The 25,636-nt window shown below is 40.5% G+C and overlaps 2 protein-coding genes across 6 annotated transcripts in view; both read left to right on the top strand.

The window, feature by feature from the left end:
- The window catches only part of LOC122559660 (THAP domain-containing protein 5-like), a 27,761-nt gene extending 10,131 nt beyond the window's left edge, over nt 1-17,630 (top strand). The window contains exons 4-5 of one of the 3 annotated variants that reach the window (XR_006314493.1): nt 11,366-11,547; nt 16,957-17,630. Coding sequence is in view for 1 of the 3 variants with exons in the window: in XM_043709507.1 (XP_043565442.1) it covers nt 11,366-11,434 (69 nt within the window). In the remaining 2 variants the exon portion in view is untranslated. Of the gene's footprint in view, nt 1-11,365; nt 13,396-13,591; nt 13,632-16,956 lie in introns of those variants that run through there. The other 2 variants (XR_006314494.1, XM_043709507.1) reach the window with 2 other exon arrangements.
- A 3,355-nt stretch (nt 17,631-20,985) lies between these two features.
- ergic2 (ERGIC and golgi 2) overlaps nt 20,986-25,636 on the top strand; it is a 73,676-nt gene continuing 69,025 nt past the window's right edge. The window contains exon 1 of one of the 3 annotated variants that reach the window (XM_043709506.1): nt 20,986-21,100. The gene's annotated coding sequence lies outside the window, so the exon portion shown is untranslated. The remainder of the gene's footprint in view (nt 21,101-25,636) is intronic. The other 2 variants (XM_043709503.1, XM_043709505.1) reach the window with 2 other exon arrangements.

Genomic DNA, 25,636 nt, shown 5'->3' with positions numbered 1-25,636 from the left:
TTAAGAAATTCCTCTCCATCTAAACCTTTAACACTGGGAATCTCCTCCCTCAGTACAACTGTAATGATGCTACTCCCCCTCCTCTCTTGCCTCCCTTTCTATCCTTTCTGTAGCATTTGTATCCTGGAACATTAAGCTGCCAGTCCTGCCCATCCCTGGGCCATGTTTCTGTAATTGCTATGATATCCCAGTCCCATGTTCCTAACCATGCCCTGAGTTCATCTGCCTTCCCTGTTAGGCCCCTTGCATTGAAATAAATGCAGTTTAATTTATTAGTCCTACCTTGTCCCTGCCTGCCCTGACTGTTTGATTCACTTCTGTTCTCAACTGTACCAGTCTCAGATCTATCTCTTTCCTCACTATCTCCCTGGGTCCCACCCCCCCACCTTGCTAGTTTAAATCCTCCCAAGCAGTTCTAGCAAATTTCCCTGCCAGTATATTAGTCCCCTTCCAATTTAGATGCAATCCGTCCTTCTTAAAACCTATCTTAAAAATGTATACCTTTCACAGTCTTCAAAATATTTCTGGGTCTTGCTGTTAATTTATTCATTAAGGAAATTGATTTGAATATTCAAAGCTTTTAAGGATGACCAGTAACTAATATAATGCTAACAAAATGTTAAGGTAACCATTATGAAGTCCTTCTCGATCTTGTTATGATCCTATTAGTGACGATTAAAGTTTAAAGGAGAAATGTGAATGCCCAGCAATTAACCACAGATTTCTTTTTTTAAGCAAAAATAAACTTGATTGCTTATCTAAAAGAATTAAACAAAGTAAACACTACTAATGTAATGTGATATCAAGTTTGGAGAAAATCTGTAGCTCATGTCGAGGTTCTGGATGTAAGTTAGCTCGCTGGGCTGGAAGGTTCGTTTTCAGATGTTTCACTACTATACTAAATTAACATCATCAATGATCCGCTTGCTATTATGTATTTAGGTTTCCTTGGGTTGGTGATGTCATTTACTGTTCTTTTTCTCGGGGGGGGGGTCCAAGTTGATGTGTTTGTTGATATAGTTTAGTTAGAATGCCATGCTTCTAGAAAAAATTGCATCCATCCAGCTCGTTTCATCTTCATGGCAATGTAGTGTGCACAGCATATTCCAAGGTAGAAGTGTACATTAACTATTTGTTCAATCTAAAGGAAACATGAATAACTTGAATCCTTATTGGAATAACTGCAGACATCATGTCCCCAGTGATCAAGCTAAGTACGCCATGATGTGGCGGTGCCAGTGTTGGACTGGAGTGGACAAAGTCAAAAGTCACATGACACTAGATTATAGGAGAAAGTGAGGACTGCAGATGCTGGAGATCAGAGCCAAAATGTGGTGCTGGAAAAGCACAGCTGGACAGGCAACATCTGAGGAGCAGGAGAGTTGGTGTTTTGAGCATCAGCTCAAAGCTTCAAGCATAACACACTCATGATGAAGAGCTTATGCCTGAATCATCGATTCTCTGGCTCCTCGGATGCTGCCTGACCGGCTGTGCTTTCCCAGTACCACACGTTTTGACAGTACATTATAGTCCAACAGGTTTATTTGAAATCATAAGCTTTTGGAGCGCTGCTCTGTCATCAGGTGAAGCCACTTCATCTGATGAAGGAGCAGTACTCAGAAAGCTCATGACTTCAAATAAACCTGTTGGATTATAATCTGGTGTCGTGTGACTTCAAGTAAGATCTCCTGTTGTTTTATGACCCTCATCCTTTCATTCTGACAGGCGATTATTCTCTCATGGCATGTGGGTGGCAGTGGTTAGGGCAGCATTTATTGCCCATTCCTAATTTCCCAGAGAGCAAGTTGAGTCAAAGGTCTGGAGTCACATATAGGCCAGATCAAGTAAAGATGGCAGATTTTCTTGCTTATTGGATGTTAGTGAACCAGATTTTCTTTTTTTTTTGACAATTGAGAATAGTTACATGTTTGCCATTGGGCTTGCTTGATGATTCCATAGTTTTTTTTAAAACTTGAATTCAAATTAATATTTCATCTGCCATGGTGCAATTCAAAACCATAATGCCATAAGATATAAAAGCAGAATTAAGCCATTCAGCCCATTGAGGTCTGCTCCACCATTCAATCATGGCTGATATGTTTCTCAACCCCATTCTCCTGCTTTCAACCTGTAATTTTTTATCCTTTTACGAATCAAGAACATATCCATCTCTGTTTTAAATACACTTAGTGACTTGGCATCCGGAGCCTTCTGTGGCAAAGGGTTCCAGAAATTCACCACTCTCTGGCTGAAGACATTCCTCCTTATCTCAGTTCTAAAGGGGCATAAGATCACCCCACATACATAAGAATTAGGAGCAAGAGTAGGCCATCTGGCCCTTCGAGCCTGCTCTGCCATTCAATAAGATCATGGCTGATCTTTTCGTGGACTCAGCTCCACTTACCCGCCCTCTCACCATATCGCTTATTTCCTTTATTGTTAAAAAAAACTATCTTAGCTTTAAAAAGATTTACTGAAGTAACGTCTGTACTTCACTGGGCAGGGAATTTCAGAGATTTACAACCCTCTGGGTGAAGAAGTTCCTTCTCAATTCACTCCTAAATGTACTCTCCCTAATTTTCAGGTTATGCCCTCTTGTCCTAGTTTCACCTGCCAGTGGAAACATCCTCTGTACTTCTATTTTATCTATTCCCTTCATAATTTTATATGTTTCTATAAGAATCCCCCCTCATTCTTATAAATTCCAATGACTAAAATCCCAGTCTACTCAGCCTCTCCTCATAAGCCAACCCTCTCAACTCCAGAATCAACCTAGTGAACCACCTCTGCACCCTCTCTAGTGCCAGTACATCATTTATCAAGTAAAGACACCAAAACTGCACGCAGTACTCCAGGTGTGGCCTCGCCAGCACCTTGTACAGCTGCAACATAACCTTCCTGCTTTTAAACTCAATCTCTTCAGCAATGAAGGACAAAGTTCTATTTGCCTTCCTAATTACTTGTTATACCTGCAGACCAACCATCTGTGATTCATTCACAAGGACCCCAGGTCCTTCTGCAAAGCAGCATGCTGCAACTTTTTTCCATTCAAGTAATAATCCTTTTTACTGTTACTCTTATCAAAATGGATGACCTCACACTTATGAACATTATATTCCATCTGCCAGACTTTTGTCCACTCGCTTCAAGTATCTATGTTTGCCTGCAAAGTTTCACAGTCCTCTGCACACTTTGCTGTGCCACTCATCTTAGTGTCATCTGCAAACTTTGACACATTACACAAGGTCTCCAACTCCAAATCATCTATATACATTGTGAATAATTGTGGTCCCAACACATCCCTGAAGCACAGTGTTAGTTACTGATTGCCAACCAGAATAGCACTCATTTATCACCACTCTTTGCTTTCTGTCAGTCAACCAATCTTCTATTCATGCTAATACTTTATTTGTTGAAAGCCTTTGGAAATCTAGGTTCACCACATCCACTGGGTCCCTATTGTCCACCTTGCTTGTAATGTCTTCATAGAATTCCAAAAGATTTGTTAAGTATGACCTGTCCTTCATGAACCCATGCTGCGTTTGCCCAACGGGACAATTTCTGTCTAGATGCCTTGTTATTTTTTTCCTTGATAACAGACTCAACCATCTTCCCCACTAGCTAACCAGTCTATAATTTTCCATCTTTTGTCTACTTCCCTTTTTAAACAATGGCGTCACATTTGCTATTTTCCAATCTGCAGGAACTGCCCCAGAGTCCAGTGAAGTTTGGAAAATTACCACCAGTGCACTTGCTATTTCCCCCACCATCTCTTTTAGTACCCTGGGATGCATTCCATTAGGGCCAGGAGACCTGTCTATCCTTAGCTCCATTAGCTTGCCCAACACTGCTTCTTACATAATAAGGATTGTTTCCAGGTCCTCACCTGCCTTTGTCAATTTCTGGCAAGTTATTACTATCCTCCACTGTGAAGACCAATGCAAAATACCTGTTCAATGCCTCGGCCATTCCATCATATCCCATAACTAAATGTCCCTTCTCATCCTCTAAAGGACCAATGTTTACTTTAGCCACTCTTTTTTGTTTTATATATTTATAGAAACCTTTGCTATCTGTCTTTATATTCTGTGCTAGTTTTTTTTTCTCAAGTTCTTTCTTACTTTTCTTTATAGCTCTTTTTTGTGGCTTTCTGTTGACCTTTAAAGTTTTCCCAATCTTCTAGTTTCTTGCTGTTTTTGGCCACTGAGTATGCTTTCTCTTTCATTTTGATAGCCTCCTTTATTTCCTTAGACATCCATGGCAGATTACCCCTGAACTTACAGTCGTTCTTTTTCCATGGATATACTTTTGCTGAGCACTTTGAAAAATTGCTTTGAAAGTCCTCCACTGCTCATCAACTGTCCCACCATAAAATCTTTGTTTCCAGTTACATTAGCCAAGTCCTCCCTCATTCAATCATAGTCTCCCTTGTATGACCCTGGTATGGGATTTTATTTTCACACTCTCCATCTGTATTCCAAATTCAACCATACTGTGATTGCTCCTTTCAAGAGGATCTCTAACAATGAGGTCATTAATTATTCCTGTCACATTACACAGGACCAGATCTAAGATAGCTTGTTCCCTTGTCGGTTCCATTACATACTGTTCAAGAAAACTATCACAGATACACTCAACTAACCCCTCCTCAAGGCTACCCTGATCAAGCTGGTTCGACCAATCTACATGTAGATTAAAATCCCGCATGATAATTGCCATACCATTTTTACAGGCATTAGTTATTTCTTTGTTTATTGCCTGCCCCAATGTGATATTATTTGGTGGCCTATCAGTGTCTTTTTCTTCTTAGAATTTCTAATTTCCACCCAAACGGATTCAACCTTATTCTCTATAGAACCTATATCATCTCTCAGCACTGCCCTGATGCCGTCCTTGAATATCAGAGCTAACCACCTCCCTTATGTTACAACACGGGGTAAACTCTTCTGCAACACAGAAAAGATTTATCCCATGCAGTAATCTGTAAAAGTTCAAGAGGCCAAGGACTATATCAAGTAAAAATTAACAACTTTATTTCTTAAAGTATAAGAGAGAATAATTAACTAACAACTATTTACAATTCCTTGCTCTAACCTATCTTTTACTTTCCCCTCTATGATACTAGTTCTAGAAAACTTCCCAATTAAGATTTATAGAAAAAAACTTCTTATCTCAAAACCGGGCAGATTTCGTTCTTCTCTGTATTTCAGTCTTCTTTCCTTCTCCTTGGGGATACTGCTTCCAGGTTACTTATCAATAAAGGTACCTTTTAAGAGAGCTGTTTTTCTGCGCAGTGTGCAGATGCTGGCTTGGCAGTTCTCCTCTCAACTGTTCATTTTTCCCCAGTCTTATACCCCCAAAGCATCAGATTGGGTCATTGGCTTTTAAGATTGTCAATATACTAAATTCAAACTGAATTGGAGTTTGGTATTTTTGGGGGGATAATTTAAACTGATGGGCTTAATTTGAATCTGTTTTGTCATTTCCAGGCAACCAACTACCTTAGCGACCCCAGTAGCTGGAGCACATGTTACATTGTATCTTTTTTCATAACACTTGGTTTTGACAGGTAGTTCTGTTGCTTTTAACATTCTTAAAGGTACAGTACACCCCACGTCTTCATAACACCTCCCCTGAAAAAAAGTACCATCACAATGAAAAGATGGCTTCATTTTTTATTTCTCTACTTTTTAAACACATTACCCTAACATACAGTTAACTTGAATATAAGTTCACCTTAACTTCTTTCCATATACCTGTGTGTAGAACATTAAATAAAGACAAATTTCACGAAAATCTATCAGTTAAATCTGCGATAACACATCTGCAATTACATTCTTCTGACCTGCAACATGTATGATTTTTAAGTTAAAAGTCTGTAACATAAGACTCCAAGAAATAGTCTCATGTTCTTGTCTTTAAAGTGTTCTAAGAATGCAAGTAGATTGTGATCCATACAACCGTCTCCAACACATTGTTCATGACATACACATTAAAATGTTGTAAGGCCAGTACCAAACTCATTAGTTCCTTTTCGATTGTGGAGTATTTCCTCTGGTGGATGTTGATCTTCTTTGAAAAGTAACCAACTGGCAGTTCAATCCCATCCTCATCTTCCTGTAGGAGTACAGCTCCAACTCCTATGTCACTAGCATCAATGGCGACTTTAAATGGTTTTGAAAAGCTTGGTATAGCTCAAACTAGTTTAGCGGTTAATATGGCTTTCAAATGGTCGAATGCCTCCTGGTATTGTTTTGTCCACCGAAACTTTTGTGTTCTTCTTCAGCAAATCAGTTAACGGTGCCACGACACTGCTGAAGTTTGGAACAAACTTCCAATAGAATCCGCTGAGTCCTAAGAATCAAAGCACCTCTTTCTTCGAAGTTGGTTGTGGAAATTCCTCAATGGCCTTTGTCTTTGCGTTCCATAGGGTCAACCTTCCGTGACCAATGTTATGTCCCAAGAACGTCACCTCTGCTTTCATGAATTCCATTTTATTTAAGTTTATCACCAGTTTTGCTTCTCGTAGTCATTCCAAGAGCTCTGCCAACGGTACCATGTGATCTCTCCAGGACTTACTAAAGATCACTACATCGTCCAAATAGACTGCACAGTTTGTTAACCCAGCCATAATTCTGTTCATGAGTCTTTGGAATGTGGTGGGTGTGTTCTTCATTCCAAAGGGCACCACTTTAAACTGATATAGCCCATTTGGGGTTACAAACGCAGAAATTCTTTCGCCATCTCTGATAAAGGTACCTGCCAGTAACCACACATTAAGTCCAATTTGGTGACGTAACTGGCTTGTCCGACTTTCTCAATTCAGTCCTCCAATCTAGGAATTGGATATGAATCCGATTTTGTAACGGCGTTGACCTCCCGATAATCCACGCAGAATAGTTGAGACCTGTCCGGTTTGGGAACTAAGATGGTTGGCGAACTCCACTCGCTCTGGCTTGGTTTGATGATGTCTCATTAAGCACAGCCTCCACCTCCACCTGGACCTGTCCGGCTTTGAAAGGATTAAGCCAATAGGTGTGGTGTTTTATTAGAGCAGTATTCCCTATGTCTATTTCATGTACAATAGCATTAGTCCTCCCCACCTGAGTCTTACATATGTCCTTATACTGCAGTAACAAATCATTCAACTGCGTTCTACGCTCCTGAGACAGACAGCTTACTAACCTAATCTCCAGCATCTGCAGTACCCACCTCTGCCTAGCTTACTAACCTATCCTACTCCTCAGGGGCTTCTTCATTTTTTAATCTATTTTGAGGCACTTCAATATCCATATCATCTGGATTTGATTCCTCATTCTGCGGGGCAGTAACTAACACCTGTTTCTCCAGTTCTTTCTCTCTAGCATAATACAGTTTCAACATGACAGACTCAATGCCTTTTTTTTCCTATCTGGCATCTTTACTAAGTAGTTCACCTGACTCAAATTCTTCTTAATTTGATGGGGACCACATAAACCTGGCTTTGAAGGGATCTCCTATCACTGGTAACAGTACTAACACATCATCCCCTCGGGAAAATGTCAGAGTCTCAGAGCTTTTATCTACCACCTGCTTCATTCTACACTGTGCCCTCTTTAGGTGCTGTTTAGCTAACTGATCTACTCGATTTAGTCTCTCCCTCACCTCCGATACATAATCTAAGTGTGAGATCTCTGACTTTGGTTCTGTCAATTTTTCTGAAATTAATTTCAAAGGGCCTCTCACTTCATGACTGAATATTAACTCAAAGGGAATGAACTGAGTAGATTTGTTTGGGGCATCTCTAATGGCAAACAATACGAATGGGCTACCTTGATCCCAATCTTTTCGGTAATCCTGACAGTATGCTCTCAACATGGTCTTCAAGGTCTGATGCCACCTTTCTAAAGCTCCCTAGGATTCAGGATGATACACCCTGGGAGCTTTAGAAAGTGCTGTATACCTAAGCTATCCGTAACCTCCCTAAACAGCCGAGCAATAAAATTTGACCCTTGGTCCAACTGAATCTCTCTGGGTAGTCCACACCATGTGAAGAAAGCTACTAACTCCTCTACCACCTTTTTTGCTTTGATACTCCGTAATGGAATTGCCTCCCGAAATCCAGTGGACACATCCATTATGTTTAACAAATACTGGTTTTCACTTTTAGTTCTCGGGAGGGGACCTACACAATCGATTATAATACACATGAAAGGTCCTTCAAATGTGGGAATTGGCAACAAAGGTGCTGGTTTTATTACCACCTGTGACTTACCTACCATTTGACATGTATAACATGTATGGCAAAAGGTAACCACATTGTTGTGTATTCCAGGCCAATAAAAATGTTTTTGTACCTTAGCCTGAGTCTTTTGTACCCCTAGGTGACCTCCTACAGGTAGTTCATGTGCTAACCACCTCCAGTCTGTATGCTACCAGCAACACAATCTGGTGCACTTTGGCCCAGTTCTCCTCTGCACTAACCTGCCATGGTCTCCATTTCCGCCTTAGGATTCAATCTTTCAGATAATAACCTTTTTATCTTTCATATAATAAAGAATATGTTCTGCCTCCTTTTCAGAGTACGCATTCGCATATATATCTTTTGTCATCTTGTATTGCTGTTGCAAGTCCCTTAGTCTTTCAGAACCAAACACTTCTGCCTGACCCCCTGCCTGCTACTGATGAACAAACTTTGGCTAAGAGGTTGTCAAATGTTACGTAACCAAATGTTCAAAGTTCAGTAATGATGAGGAATCTAGTCTTGAACAACTATATAATGCAGACTGTATGGGTGTTTTCTAGAGGTGTTTGATATGGTATGGATTTGTCGTGGAGAAGGTGGTACACAGTTGCAAAAAATTTAAAGGAAGCATAATCTCTTGGTTGTTGGTAGAAGTCTTAAGCCTAATGCTGCTAAAGGGATGAAAATTATGCCTGTGCTTTACAACGCCCCCAGACATGCATGAATCACTCAAACGGTCATGAATAACTGGTTCCATAATCGTTTTGTCTCCAAGGATTTTGCATACTATCAAAAGGTTGGGTTGGTTGTTGACTGCAAGACTGTACTTCCTTTTTGTCAATTTTTCAGCTCACCTTCTTGTAAAACAATTATATGCTGACACAGTCTTCTCTACGTATCTACCTTAAGGTGCATATTTTTAATTCAGCCAATGGACAGGGTACTAACAAAACAATGAAAAGTCAATATAGGAACAACTTTGGCATCAAAGATGCTATTTGATGTTTTGTAAATGCATGGAACTCCATCAGTCAGAGAACTATGCATTGTGTAAGTTGTGATCTTCTCTTGTGTTATGTCATGTGAATCCAAAGTGATGTAGATATTGATTAGATGAGGAAGACATTGTGACATGCCTGAATTGTTATGATGATGCTTCAGTTTTCTAACATGTAGCTTATTCAGAGATAACTGATGTGGTTTAACAGATCAATTTTGTGAATAGTAACAAAGTTAAGATGGTGATAATTTTCCTGAGGAGCAGATTACCACAGAGATGGGGATAAATCTTCCCTTTTGTTTCAATTATTTTCTAGACCAACAGCATTTTGTAAGGCACAATATATGTTCACAGGATTCAAAGTAAATTAACAAAGGAACAGCCAAAACACAGGAAACAAATGACATTGCAATATAGGTTTGGCAAAGTTGGAAAGTTCAATATGCATGCCCCATCACCATTAATGAGCCCAACTTTATCAAACACATACAAAATGAAATACGAATCCAGAATTAGATGCGCTTGGTTGGTGTTGATATCAACCATTTTTTTCTATGTCTCTTCCAACTATTGGTGAAATGAACCAGTGCATGACATAATCATCATTTTAGTATAGTATTTTAGAAGCAGAAACATGGAGTATGCAATAATTGTACAAGAAAACCTATTTTATTGCTGCTTTATAATGTGTTACTCTTAATTTTAAATATTTAAAACAGATCAACAGTATTTTCCAGTTTACGCACTTGTGATTAGACATTGCAACATCATTGTATAATCCAAAAATTCCAAAATAAAGAAATGACTTTAGTTCAAAATTCTTTGGACAAAGAGGTTAGTGAATTTTTTCCAGTGCTCTTTGAGGCTAATCCTCAGCCAATGCTACATGAACAGATTATTTGATCTGATTATCATAAATTTGGTGTTAGTGTAGTGTTGAATGTGATTTGTAATTGGCAGCACTTGCTAAACAAGCACACTTATTAGTGTCTAATAACCACACTAACAAACAAGACCTTATTTACATCAAAGTTTAAATGTTTCACTTTTTTAAAAAAAAGCCTTTAAAAAGTCTATTAACAAATTGGATAACCTCACACACTATACTTTAGCTGCCAACTGTTGTGCACACATTTAGCCTGTTTATAGACTTTTCTAGTCATGTTGTATCCTACTCAGTTTACATTGCTGTAATACTATGGATCGTCAGCTAACTTCAATGAAGTCAACAATCACATGACACCAGGTTATAGTTGAAAGGATTTATTTAAAATCACTAGCTTTCAGAGTGTTGCTCCTTTGTCAGGTGAAGTGGAGGGAGATGTACAGAATATATAGGCAGAGAGATAATGGCAAGATAATTCCAGGTGGTTAAGAATATCGACAGATTAGTAAAATTTCTACAGTCTCCTCATACTATTTGGACTTATCTGTTAATATTAGTAGCTACCTGGAATTATCCTGCATTATCTCTCCACCTATATATTCTGTGCCTGTGAGCCTCCCTCCACTTCATCTGACGAAGGAGCAGTGCTCTGAAAGCTTGTGATTTTAAATAAATTTGTTAAGACTATAACCTGATGTTGTGTGATTTGACTTGTACACATAGTCTAACACTAGCATGTCTACATCATGGCTGACTTCAGTCATTAATATAGATTTTAAATAACTGAGACACTCAGTATTGATCTTTGCAGCCATTGATTGCAATCTGCCAACATGAAAATGTTCCATTTATTCCTACCCTTTGCTTTCTTTGTACGTTAATGTCCAAAACAAATTCTTGATTGTTGATGCCACAAAAAAAATCTGTGAAACTTCAACTGCCCAAGAAATGGTGTTGCATATTGTATTATACATTACATGGCAGATCTGATAATCTCTTACATTTCCTACAATTTGACTATGTATACCAATTACTAACTACAGGGAAAATTGTAAATCAGTGTCTGCTTTGATTGTTGCTGCTGCAGACACTAAGAGATTTTCAAAGCTTATGACTATTTAAACTTTGCCATTCAACTCTAACGTTTTCACAGAATTGACATGAGGTTATTTGCTCTCCATAAAGTGCATACTATGATGAATATTGATGACTGGTCACACATCTGAATGTCTGTAACTCTTCTTTCTTTTTACAGTTTTTGATTTATCTAATGTGTAACCAGCATCTCCTGTTTTATTTCAATATCGGAAGGCTTCGGGTTTGACTCCTAGTCCAGCCTGAATAAGTTCATTTCAAACTGGATGCTCATGCAACATTTGACAAAAGTGAATCTGGTTCAACAAAGGAAATAAAACAGAGCTGCTATACAACAAACAGGTGAAGTACTAAAAGTCATCCTTGGAATCTTAAATCCATAAGAAAGTAAATATGTGAATTGTAGCAAGGACAGATGGAGAAAAATCTACCATATTAAAATAACACTGGTGATATATCCTGTTATATCAGGTGAAATAAATCATTTTTTAAAAATCCACCAAAAAAAACATTTTTTGAATGAACAATCGAACCAAAAAGGCACATACCTTTAATAAATATGAGTTCTCTGCCCGAGGTTAGGTCCTTAGCTCATTATCTACTGATGCTTCATACTTTGCTGTTTTCTTGGCAGTTTTTGTCAGTACTGGTTTATTATTGCCTTCTACACTCAATGGCAGGGTGGGGAGATGGGTCCCAAGAGTACTTCAGCTGGAATGGGAATTTAATCCATTTTGTTAGTGTCATTCTGAACTGTACACTAGCCATCCAAGCTAACCAACCATTAATAACAGACAGGGTGTTTCTCTACAGCCTTGCAATATCACATTGTAACCACAAAAGAATGTAAAGCAATATTATTTGTCATTTAAATGAAGTTAGTTGGTATTTATTGCAGGTTTAAAGTACAGTGTTTATTTTTAGACAAGGCAACAGTATCAAATACAGAACAACGTACAACAATAAGTTGTAAACAAAAGTCTTGAAACAGTCTACAGAAAGAATTCTATCAAGTGCAGCAGACCAATATATACACACATATAAAATTATATACTTACAACAGTGTAATCTTAATTGGTACACAGTTAGGATGGAACCACAGAAATACTTGACATGTTTGTATTTGTGCATGAATTAAAAAGAAACAAAAAGGTGACAAAATAAATTGTCAAAAAATTAATAATTTAGCATCAGTATCATTTCATTTTGACAACTTCAAAGTTATTGCTGTGAGGATTTGAATGTTTATTCAGGTTTTGATTCAGAAAAGAAACAATGTTCTGTAATGAAAAGCTGCCTTTTGTGACACGTACATTTGAGAAACCTGTTTTTATCAAAGGTCCCCTGACAACATCAATGCCTGAGACAGATTACATTCCATTTTTATTATCTGTATTATAATTGTCTAGATGACTATACTCAGGAAAGTCCTCAAGGAGAAATTTAAATATTTTTCCACTGATATCTTATAGTTCAGAAGTGTAACTTAGTTGTAACATTTATGTCACATCTGGAAACAGGAAATCAGAGACGCTGACCTTAAAATTATCAAAGTAGACGTGAAAAATATAACATAAGGGGAAATAAAGTGCAAGGAATACTTTTCAATAAAGATTCTGAACAGCAATTTTAATATCAGGTTCTACTGTTTCTATCTCTTGCCAAGTACAAAATAATGAAACGTTTGAATTTACATATTTTTCAAGGTTTCCTGTGGACAGATGTTGTAGAAAAACATTCCAATTTTTGATCTTGCACCTTCAAGTTGTACCTTTGTAGCACCTGAGGGCATTAGGATTGCAGAAAAACTAACTGGTAAAACTAGTTGGCACCGAAAGCAGTGTAGATGGAAGCAGAATATTACCAAGAAATTTTAATACATTAACTGAATGAATAAAACTGAGGCAAATGGATTTCAATGTAGGTAAATGCAAGTCCTGGAAATAATCAAAAAGACAAATGGAATTACAACTTTTATACTCTTATGGACTAGAATAGAAGTGAATAGAAGTCATGCTTCAGCAATGCAAAATCCTGATTAGCTGATCCAGAACATTATAAGGAGAATATTCTAGCACACCTTGGGAATAGCATATTGGTACTGAAAAGAGTGCACCACAGATTTACGAGAATGATACATGAAGTAGATAAATTCTTAACAAACAATGGGATGAAAGGTTAGCAAGTGCATGTGAGCATGTGGAGTTATCAGATGAGCTATGAACTCTTTTTTAATAAATATATTTATTAGAAAACATTTTAAAATCTTTTTAAAAACATCTATATACATAAAAAGTCAATCAAAATACAGAAAGATAGAGGCAGTACAACAATGTCATATCATGATACTATTAATAATGAACTACCTACTATTCTACCAGAACAGACTTATCTACTCAAAGTTTGGGAGAAGATTTGTAGCTCGGGTGCTCGTTGTTGTGGTTTTGCTCATGTTGGGTATCGGGTCCTTCGTTCTGGTGAGTTGTTGTCTGAGAGTGGCTGTTGGTTTGTGTGCTGTTATGAGTCCTAGTGGTCGCAGTAGTCTGGCTGTCAGTTCGGAAATGCTCCTGATGTATGGTACTGTGGCTAGTCCTTTGGGTTGTGGCATGTCCTTGTTCCGTTGTCAACCCAAAGGAACTGACAATTGGAAGCGGCAGAGACAGGCCGCTATAAATGCCGGAGGAAACATCACAGAAGCGCTTCACAGGAGGCTCCCAAGCACTGAGGATATCACCTAGACAGGGGATGAAACGTTTGCAAGACAAATTCCCAGCTCGGCGAACAGAACCACAACAGACTTATCTACTAAAACTAATACAAACAAATTAAATTAAACTGAGTTCAGTTAAATTAAATTAAATTATATCTCACTACTTTATTCTATTTCACTCATCACACCTCCACTGAAGCTCCTATCCCTGGGAGCACCGGTCATTTTACCCATATTCCTTTCCCCCAGCCTCCCCCTCCTAGGGCCCCATGGGCACCCATACTGATTCCCAAGGCTATACCACAGCTCTAATTAATATTGCTGATAAGTCTGCGTCAATATAAAGTAAAAAGGGTCACGTCTTGTAAAACCGCTCCATTTGTGGTGCACCATATTTGTGAGGTAGTTTGGGGGAGATGCTCGATCACCAGCCACCACATAAGATCTGGGGGTTTTTCCAACTCATTAAAATGTTCTTCCTTGCACAGTGGGTAAGAATGTTACACAATCTCTTCCCATAATCCCCCAGAGAGGGTATATTTGGCAACTCCAGAAAAAGAAATACCAAATCCACTTTAACTTCGATCTCCAGGATGTCCTTCAACTCCCTTATTATAGAATTCCTGTATCTCTGAATCTTACAACATGACCAGCAACAGTCTGTAAGAGTGCCTAGACTAATTTTACATTTGTGACACCCTGATGATGTTCCTCTCTTGAGCTTAGCTAGTCTCTCTGGTGCCATATGAGCCCTGTGTAAAATCTTCAATTGCATGGCCTGCGCTCGGTTACATACTGAAATTTTCCTCACATTTTCCCATATATCTTCCATAACCCCAATGAGACATCCTCTCCTAGGTCTTGATTCCACATTCTACAGAGTCCCTCCACGCCCCCTAAGGCACGTCCTTTCTGTAAATGATACAAAGTACTAACTGAAAGAGCATCCGTACACCGGAGCATTCTTTTCTCCACTTCTGACTTGTAAAACTGATCCAGAAGCATGGTCTTATCTGAAAGTACCAGAAATGGTCCTTTAGATAATCCATATTTCCAACTTAGCTGGCTAAATGACATCAAGACCTCCCCCTCGAATAAATCTCCCAGAAAGGAGATTCCCTTATTCTCCCATAACTTAAAGCTGGAGTCCATTGCCCCAGGTTTAAATTCTTGGGCTCCCACCAACAGGGTAAATGGCAAGATCTTTTATATTAGATTCCCTACAGTATGGAAACAGATCCTTCAGCCCAACAAGTCAACACCGACCCTCCGAAGAGTAACCCACCCAGACCCATTCCCCTATCCTATATTTACCCCTGACTAACACACCTAACACTATGGGCAATTTAGCATGGGTAATTCACCTGACCTGCACATCTTTGGATTGTGGGAGGAAACCGGAGCGCCTGGAGGAAACCCACAAGAGGGGAGAATGTGCAAACACCACACAGTCAGTCGCCTGAGGTGGGAATTGAACCCGGGTCTCTGGCGCTGTGAGGCCGCAGTGCTAACCACTGAGCCACCGTGCCAATTGCCCTCGTCTTGCCTCATTATCCTCCAGGTCTTCACCACATTTTAAATGATTGATCTCTTACACTGGAATAGGAAGTAAAGTCTCTTCCATTAGGGCAGAGGTGCCTCCACACATCCACTAATCCCAACTCTTCACTCAAGTCCATCAACTGCTTAGATTGCGTGGGCATACCTGCTGAGCCTTGGCACCCTGTCAACCTCGGGATCTATTAGGCAATTAAAATCCCCTCTGATGATCGTGCGGCGCACCCCAAGACTCACTAATTTAGCAACTGCATCAATTAGAAATTTAAGAGGGTGCGCCAGGGGACAATACTCATTCAGAATGCCATACTCTTCTCCAAGTATTAAAGCTTTAAGAATGATAAACCGTCCATGTTCATCCTTAATTTGCTCAATTACCTGGAAAGGGAGGTTCCTTCTTACCAGTATAGCCACTCCTCTACTCTTAGAGCTAAAGGAGGGGAAGAATATCCTGTCATAATCCCCCTGCTGCAGTTTCAATTGTTCCTTATCAGTTAAATGCATCTCTTGCAGCCAGGCGATGTCCACCGTTTCCTTCCTAAGGCTTGACAGCACCTTCTTTCTTTTAATAGGGGAATGGCTCCCTTTTACATTTCAGGTGCATCACCAGAACAGATCATCAGCCATGGTCGTCCAGGGCAGCCCGTGGTTTCCGAAGAGGAGGAAGATTATCTGAGATGCGGCGAGCGACAAAGATATTACCTCTATTAAGTCTAAAAATGACTTCTATAAAAACTACAACTAAAAAATGAATCACTACATATAACTTGAGCAAACACCCAAATAACCCCCAATTCACTAGAAGTCTCCCCCCTTGGTCATAGAGGGCACTCCTCCCAATCCTTGCAACCATCCCAACTCCCTCTCCTGAGGCCATGCCCTAGCCCCAGGCAATTCACAAATGAAGAAAACCTGTAATTTACATTGTGAGTTAACAATGGATGCCCATTTCCCCCCACACACATCTTAACCACAGGTATAGCCAACCCCAATCCAAAAATAAAAGGACAGCAGTAAGAAAAAACCCCAGGCAATACCCAACCAACGGATATACAAAATAATTCTGGTTTTACAGCAAGGCAGCATGTATAAAGCCAATAACCACAAAAAAAGGGGAGAAAGGAGAAACAAAGGGGCAATAAAATATAAATAAAATCCCGTACCATTGTCTGTAACGATGTCCCCTTCCCCCACATCCCGACCCGAGTCCTTTAATTCAGAGAATTCACAAAGTCCTTCGCCTTTTCTGCAGAATCAAAATTATATACCATCCCTCCATGAATGAAATGCAACACGGCTGGGTACCTCAAGGAATATTGATTGTCATTTTGTCTGAACTTCACTAAACACCCTTCTCTTCTTAATTAGGGCTCCTGAGAAATCCTGAAAAAAATTATTCTTGAGCCTTCTTACATTAAAGCCTGTGAATCTCTTCCCAGCCTTCTTGCTGTTTCAATCACTAACTGTTTTTCTTCATAATGCAGATGTCACACTAGGACCGTATGGGGGTGTGGATCTGACCCGGAATGCGCATTGCGATCCAGTGGGCCCGGTCCACACCCAACAGGCCCAACTCCAATACCAGCCCCAGGAACTTCGGGAGCCACTTCTGCATGAAACCAACAAGGTCTTTGCCTTCCTCGCGTTCCAGAAGACTCATAAGCGTGAGTTTTTTCTTCTATCTTTATTTTCCAGGTCGTCCACTTGCTCCTGAAGGACCCGAACCCAGTCTTCCAGCGTTCGGATCCTTCTTCCCCCGACCTCTGCCACAGTCTCCGATGCCGCGGTCCTCTCCTCTGCTGCCTATTCTCTTCGGTCCAACATTTGAATTTCCTGCTCATGCTTTTTCAGCGTGGCAGATAGTGGTTCCATGCTGCTTCAATCTTTTCTTGGAGTTTGCCAAACTCCGAGAGTAACTGCTGCTACCCCATTAAATCCAATGGGGCCGCCCCAGGAGTTTGAGCAATAGCTGCAGACACCCCCAATGCAGTAGGGGAGTGCCCTGCCTGCTGCACTCCTTTAGGCCCCTTTCCGTTTTGCTTCCATCCTGGTCTTAAAGCTATTAAACCACAATTTTAACAGCTCCAGATATTCAATAATTTTATATTAGCAATTTTTTTTCTCCTCGGGATGGTTGATGAGGCGGGGGTGGGGGGGGTAAAGGTCCACCTTGCCAGGGGTATGGCACAGAGCCCAGCACAGCAGACAACTCAGACCGCTGCCATCTTGAATCTCCGCTATGAACTTATTAAATAGCAATGGGTTTGAATGGCCAACTCCCACACCTAATTTGTATATTAATATTTTCGGGGGATGCAAGGAAACACTTATACACACAAAGGCTTTTGAAATGGTCTTCTACAAACCACACATAAGAGTCATAGAGATGTACAGCACGGAAACAGACCCTTCAGTCCAATTTGTCCATGCCGACCAGATATACCAACCCAATCTAGTCCCACCTGCCAGAACCTGACCCATCTCCCTCCAAACCCTCCCTATTCATATACCCATCCAAATGCCTTTTAAATGTTGCAATTGTACTAGCCTCCACCACTTCCTCTGGCAGCTCATTCCATACACGTACCACCCTCTGTGTGAAAAGGTTGTCCCATAGGTCTCTTTTATATCTTTCCCCTCTCACCCTAAACTTATGCCTTCTAGTTCTGGACTCACCCACCCCAGGGAAAAGACTTTGTCTATTTATCCTATCCATGCCCCTCATGATTTTATAAACCTCTATAAAGTCACCCCTCAGCCTCTGACGCTCCAGGGAAAACAGCCCTAGCCTATTCAACATCTTCCTACAGCTCAAATCCTCCAACCATGGAAAAATCCTTGTAAATCTTTTCTGAAGCCTTTCAAGTTTCACAACATCTTTTCGATAGGAAGGAGACCAGAATTGCACGCAATATTCCGACACTGGCCAAACCAATGTCCTGTACAACTGCAACATGACCTCCCAACTCTAGTATTCAATACTCTGACCAATAAAGGAAAGCATACCAAACGCCTTCTTCACTATTCTATCTACCTGCGACTTCACTTTCAAGGAGCTTTGAGCCTGCACTCCAAGGTCTCTTTGTTCAGCAACACTCCCTCGGACATTATCATTAAGTGTGTAAGTCCTGCTAAGATTTGCTTTCCCAAAATGCAGCACCTCCCATTTATCTAAATTAAACTCCATTGACACTTCTCAGTCCATTTCCCCATCTGATCAAGATCCCATTGTAATCTGAGGTAACCTTCTTCGCTGTCCACTACACCTCCAATTTTGGTGTCATCTGCATAATAACTAACTATATCTCTTATGCTCACTTCCAAATCATTTATATAAATGACGAAAAGTAGCACAATCTTTGTGGCACTCCACCGGGCACAGGCCTCCAGTCTGAAAAACAACCCTCTGCCACCACCTTCTGTCTTCTACCTTTGAACCAGTTATGTAGCTAAATGGCTAGTTCTCCCTGTATTCCATGAGATCTAACCTTGGTAAACAGTCTTCCATGACGAACCTTGTCCAACACCTTACTGAAGTCCACATAGATCACATCCACTGCTCTGCCTCCATCAATCCTCTTAGTTACTTCTTCAAAAAACTCAATATAGTTAGTGAGACACGATTTCCCACGCACGAAGCCATGCTGACTATCCCTAATCAGTCCTTGCCTTTCCAAATATGTATAAATCCTGTCCCTCAGGATTCCCTCCAACAACTTGTCCACCACCGATGTCAGGCTCACTCGTCTATCATTCCTGGCTTTCCTTACCACCTTTCTTAAACAGTGGCACAATGTTAGCCGACCTTTACTGTTCCAGCACCTCACCTGTGGCTATTGATGATACAAATATCTCAGCGATGGGCCCAGCAATCACTTCCCTAGTTTCCTACAGAATTCTAGGGTATACCTGATCAGGTCGAAGGGATTTATCCACCTTTCTGTGTAAGATGCATTGTTTTCATGGAGTAAAGTGGACAGCAACCAAGGGTATGCACATATACTTGGAAATTCAGACGTTGAGATCTGAGTTACTCTGCTTCTCCACAGATTGGGCTGTAGTAGTATTTTGCTGAAACACTCAATATTGAAATTCGTGTAGCACAAAAGTTGCAGTACTTAACAATGAAAAGTAAAATACTGCACAACTGAGAGATCTGAAATAAAAACAAATTGCTGGATAAATTCAGCAGGTCTGGCATCATCTGTGGAGAAGAACAGAGTCAATGTTTCAAGTCCCATGAGGAGACCCATGATGTGTGAGTTTCTCCAGTACTTTCTGTACTTACCTATTAGTTGCCCAATAAACAATGGAGAGAAAGCTAGGGCTGCTGAATTCATGTTTCAGTTCAGTGTTTTATGGCATAATCAATCATTCATAAATACTTAAAAATATCTTTGGCATTGAAAATTTAATTTTAAAAGTGTGGAGTTCTTGTTTCTTCAGAATTTAATTCCTGGTGTAAATTTCATGTTTTTGTGTTGCTCTTTCAACTTTTTCTTTGCATCCCATATTTCGTTCCCAATCTTTACTTTGAGTTCTGTGCATTATTTAAATCTTATTTATACTTGGTGGTTTATTCTGTGTCAGTGTCAATGAGGAGTCATCAATCTCATTGGCTGTTCCTTTCCCTGCTCACACATACCACTGGTCAATGTCCCATGACAAGTCCCTACTCAAAAGTCAACAAAAAAATTTCTGGACTGTCATGGCAATGAATACAAAAGGTGTGAGAGCTTGCTGTAGATATTTTTAAACAACCTGGTCAGGCATATTATGATATAACTCTGAAGCAGATGAGACTTGAACCAGAATCGTAGGGAGATTCCCACTCACCACAAGAATCCCTGATTCAAATTTCACCATTTGCCACGATGGAACTGGAATCTATGTCCCTGACCGTTCAAAAGTGCTTCTAGATCACCAGATCACCACATTATCATACCTCCACTGTGATTTACTGGATGCAAACTGGCTGCTTAATTACCTAACAAATTACTACAGTTTAAAAACATTTTAATGGGTGTCAAATGTTTTAGGACATTCTTTGATGACGGCTGCCATATAAATTTTATAACGTATGTTAAGTATTACCATAATTTATATTGAAATGTATTTTTAATGTTGCTTTGATACTGACCACAAAATCTGGGGCATCACACGCAGGAGCTTGACAGTGCCAAAGGCTTTACCCGTCCCAGGTTTCTTAGCCCATAGTTTCTTCATCACTAACACCTCCTGATCTCTTGCTGGAGTCCAGCTCCATAATCCATTAATAGTCTCCGCTCACCAGTTGCTGAAACGCACTCTTTCCTCCTGACTTACTCTGACAAAGCACCAATCTAATTTCTATATATGTATAGAATGGATGTGTTTTTTTTACTGCTGATGATTTCCTCTCCCTGTCTGAACAAGAGACGGCCCCGACTCCATGGAAACAGGAACGCTCACAGCCGGAAGTTGCCTTTCCCGGAAGCAGCCGCCGCGCTCCATGGGTCATGGAGGTCAGAGGTGAGAGGTCAGGATGTGAACGCGCTCTCGGAGCCGGAGGCTGAGGAACGGCACACATGGCGACGACTGATAGGCTCCGCTCGTGAGAGAGTCCAGGGGAGGCAGCAACCGGCACAGGTACCAAGCACCGCTTTATCCGCACTTACCGCCGGCTTTGTGAACCGAAAGCACCGAGTACTCCCCCGCTCACACTCACTTTGCGAATGCCCACTTACCCGGAGTGAGCTGTGATGCTCAGTTAAAATCCAGCCTCGTCTCAGGTTATCCTAGGGCAGGGTAGTGGTGAGGTCGGAGCATTTAATAGCCAAGACATAACGTTTAAGTCGACTTCCAGTTGCCATCGCTAGTTTTTAATCCTTGTTCTGGCATTTCCCCGATGGTGCTGAGTCTTGACAGCGCTTTCGTTTCCATGTGGGGGTCTTTGCTTCTGCAGTTTGAGCACCCATTTCTTACGTTCCCTGAAACCAGAATGTGATCACGTAATTCTTTCCTCTTAAATTTCCTTCATAAATGTTGACGGTAAAAGGGGAAAAGCAAATGTTGCATGCCGCCACCAGGGTCTTTTTAAAAGTCTTTTTCCCATCTTAATATACACTGATGAAAATAGTTCCCCAAGCCATTCGTTGTCTCTCGTACTTTAGTGTTAAAATGAAATATCTCGGTTTTCTTCACTGGACACATTCATTCCAAATACTTTCCTCCATTCGTCTTTCCAGTGTCAACCCATGACAATATGTGAACAATTCGGAGAAGTGATTGCCGAGATATATAATCATTTTATTGCATTTGGTGCTTCCTTGAATATGTTGAATAACTTGGTGTTAAAATCGTACGTAGCCCTCACAAGTAATATTGGGTACGAGTCATGTCGCTATGGTCTCTCTTTGAAGCCTTTCGCCCACCTGATCTTTCACTAAATGAAAACATTGTGGAAAGGTGGTCATTTTGCTGTCTTGATGAATCAATGGACAAAACTGTTTTAGAGCTATTCAGACGTGAGTGTTCAGAGTATAGTAAGATTTGGTAGCAAAATAGAATGTTGTGGTATATATTTGCTTTGTGGTGTGCCCAAATCACGGGCAATGTCAATGTACAGAAAATTTGTTTTATAAATTAAATAATTCATTACATTGATCTAGAGCATAAAACAATGTGGCATCTTTACTGTAATAGAATTTCAATGTTTCACATAAGTCTTATACAAAATTTGACAACAAGCCATGTAAGGAGATTTGCGGATTATCAGAATGATCTCATTGAATGGACTTAATGGTCCAAATGGCTACATCTACTCCTTTATTTTATCATCTTATGGAGATATTTTGTCAGATGGTTGGTCAGAGGTTTTAAGGCGTGTCTTCAAGGAGCAGGAAAGTGCCATCGGTAGTATCAAATGGCACTTACTGGACAATAACCTGCATACTAATTATTAGTTTCTCTGCTGCCACAGCCACTTAGCTCCTGAACTAAGTATTACATTAGTCCAAATGTGGGCAAAGGCTGAACTTGAAGTCAGATGAGAATTGAATTTTAGCTTAATTCCATTCTGAATAATATTTGGAAATCACTTTAAATAATCTGTGGCCTATGTGTGGTACAGTTCCCCTCAAACTATTAAGTGGTGAAGGTCTGACTCCATTAAGTTTTCTCAAAACCCCTTATATTACATTGTAACACATTCTACATGTTTAGGGAAGTACACTGTGCTCTTGTGCAGGCTATTCCTTCTCAGAATATTTTACTTAATTGTGCATGTAACTGCTTCACTGTATTACACCTCTACTTTATTACTCTACAACAGTGATTGCACTTGACATCAAAATAGTATTTGACCTTGTTTGACAACAATGAGCAGATTATAACTGCAGACAGGTGAGGAATGGAGAATTTCTCAAAGTTTGGAGTCATATCTGACATGAAGAAAGATTGCTATGATTGTGCAAGGGCAGTTGACACAGTCTCTGGGTGTTCCTCAGTGTAGCATCATACGTCCAAAGGTTTTGAGCTACTTCACTGATAGTAAGTGACATTTATGCCACACAAATTCCAAGCAATGACCATTTCCAACAAGACAGAATCTAACCATCCCCCATGACATTCAATGGCTATATTTCTCCATTCTTAACATCCTATGGGTTACCATTGACCTGAAACTGAATTGTAGCAGTCATATAGTATTGGGGCTATGAGAGCAAGTTAGAGGCAACAAATCCTGTGCTGAGTAACTCATCTCCTGATACTCCACTATCCACAAGATACAAATCAGGAGTGTGATGCAAGACTGACCATTTGGCTATATGACTGCAGCTCTGTCTGTATTCAAGAAGCTCAATGCCGTCAAGCACAAAGCAACCAGCTTGTTAAGCACTCTATGCACCACCATAAGCATAATTAAAAATCTCACAGCACCAGGTTATAGTCCAACTGGTTTATTTGGAAGCACCAGCGTTTGGAGCGCTGCGTCTTCAGGTGGTTATGAAGTATACCACCTGATGAAGGACCAGCGCTCCTAAAGCTAGGGCTTCCAAATAAACCTGTTGGACTATAATCTGGTGTTGTGATTTTTAACTTTGTACACCCGAGTCCCAACACTAGCATCTTCAAATCATAAGCATCACTGACTCAGTGGAAGCAGTGTGTGCTTTTATAACCATGCTCTTCAATATGTCAATCATAATCGACTGGTTAATCTCAGAATCTCTCAGTTGATCTCTCTGCCTGCCCGCATTTCCACACCACACACGTCGATCGCCATGCTTCCGCATGAATTCCATGAAGTCTCACAGATTGAGAAAAGGCTTTGTCAGCTTGTTGCATCATGGTTCAGTTTAGCCCAGATGGATGACCATTGTAGGGTAAAATAATTTTTGTGGTTGAAATGCAAACAAATAAGAAATAAACTAGGAACTGGTGTGTGAAGCCAGTATATTACAGACACTATTCTGTCCAAGACGTTTGTGCGAACTCTGCAAGAACAGCTTAGTAGCTCTGCTTCTCTGCTTGTTTTCTGTAGACCTGCAGTTTTTTTTTCTTCAGCTGCTAATCTAGCCAATCACTCCAAGATGGAGGAAAGTTACAGGAAACGCTGCCATGCCCCACATCCCGTACCTGACCAGTGCAAGCTGACCAGAGGCCCGGAAACAGAGTAACTACAGATGTGACCTCCACATTGTGATACTTGAAAGCAGCCCAGGAACATTCTGGATGTTCTAGATGCATAGAGGGTGCAGCATGATCACTGGTGGAGTGACATCATAAACTACAAGATGAAACAGTAAATGATGCACGATAAACCTGGACCGTCTAAAAAGAATCCAAAAATGAATGGCTTGCACATGGAATAGTCAGCGGCTGCTGACTATTCAAAGACTTTAAGAACAAAGATGACATAATAACAGCAACCCAGAGGATGTCACTTGGTGTTTCCACAGCAGCAAGACAAGGTGGACTCTTTATCTGAAGACATCTTTCAGCAACTGAAGCAGGATCTAAAGGGCTGAATGCTTCTTATTTTAGGTTGCTAATATATCGACATGACCAACACAGCCAGCTGATAGTTTTTTTTTAGATTAGATTACTTACAGTGTGGAAACAGGCCCTTCGGCCCAACAAGTCCACACCGACCCGGCGAAGCGCAACCCACCCATACCCCTACATTTATCCCTTTTAACCTAACACTACGGGCAATTTAGCATGGCCAATTCACCTAACCCGCACATCTTTGTGACTGTGGGAGGAAACCGGAGCACCCGGAGGAAACCCACGCAGACACGGGGAGAATGTGCAAACTCCACACAGTCAATCGCCTGAGTCGGGAATTGAACCCGGGTCTCTGGCGCTGTGAGGCAGCAGTGCTAACCACTGTGCCTTGTGTGTATGGTTTTTCAAGACTTAACTGAAAAGGATCTTGTCACCTGTTTGCCCTCTTAATGAGACAGCAAGAAGTGAGAATAACAACGGTCAAAAGGTACCTCCTTGAGAATAACATTCCATTCAATAAACTGATTTCTGTCAAAGTCAAAAAGTGTGGCACTGGAAAAGCACAGCAGGTCAGTAGCATCCGAGGAGCAGGAGAATCAAAGTTTCAGGCATTAGGCCTTCATCAGGAATGTCACAGCTGAGGATGCACTAGCCATGCTTAGCATTAATGCAAGCTTTGTTGCATTTTGCACTAATGATCCTGACTTCCTCCTTTTGTCAATTACCACTATATAATCCACCAGCAAGCATTAGCAAATAAAGTTATAAACTTTTCTCATGTAATGAAAGCTGCTTAAATTGTGAACTCGATTTGACCAAGAGACCTTCAACACCACCTGTTTAAACGCTTACTCAACAAACTCAAAACTGTCTGGAAGACATTCTAGGAAATAGTATCTGGCTGAGAGTTGGAGTCAGGATTTGGAAGTCCTGGAGGATGAGAAAGAGGCAGAGACTTTGCCACAATGTTGGGGGAAGTCAGGAGGCACTTGGGAAAATTACGTGGTCAATAATTCAGTGCAGCTGAGAGATTGAGGTTTTAAAATGTCCAGAAGCATTATTTGCTTCATACAATTTAGCAAGATTACAGCGAAGGAAAAAGCCCTGGCACTTGGTGAGGCCAGCTGTTGGTGAAAAGCTGGATTTGTGCCAGTGATTTAAGTACTGGAAAAC

This window comes from Chiloscyllium plagiosum, chromosome 19 (genome assembly GCF_004010195.1).
Source record: "Chiloscyllium plagiosum isolate BGI_BamShark_2017 chromosome 19, ASM401019v2, whole genome shotgun sequence".
Lineage (NCBI taxonomy): Eukaryota > Metazoa > Chordata > Chondrichthyes > Orectolobiformes > Hemiscylliidae > Chiloscyllium > Chiloscyllium plagiosum.
Note: the sequence above shows the minus strand (reverse complement) of the source record. Positions and strands in the feature narration are given on the sequence as shown.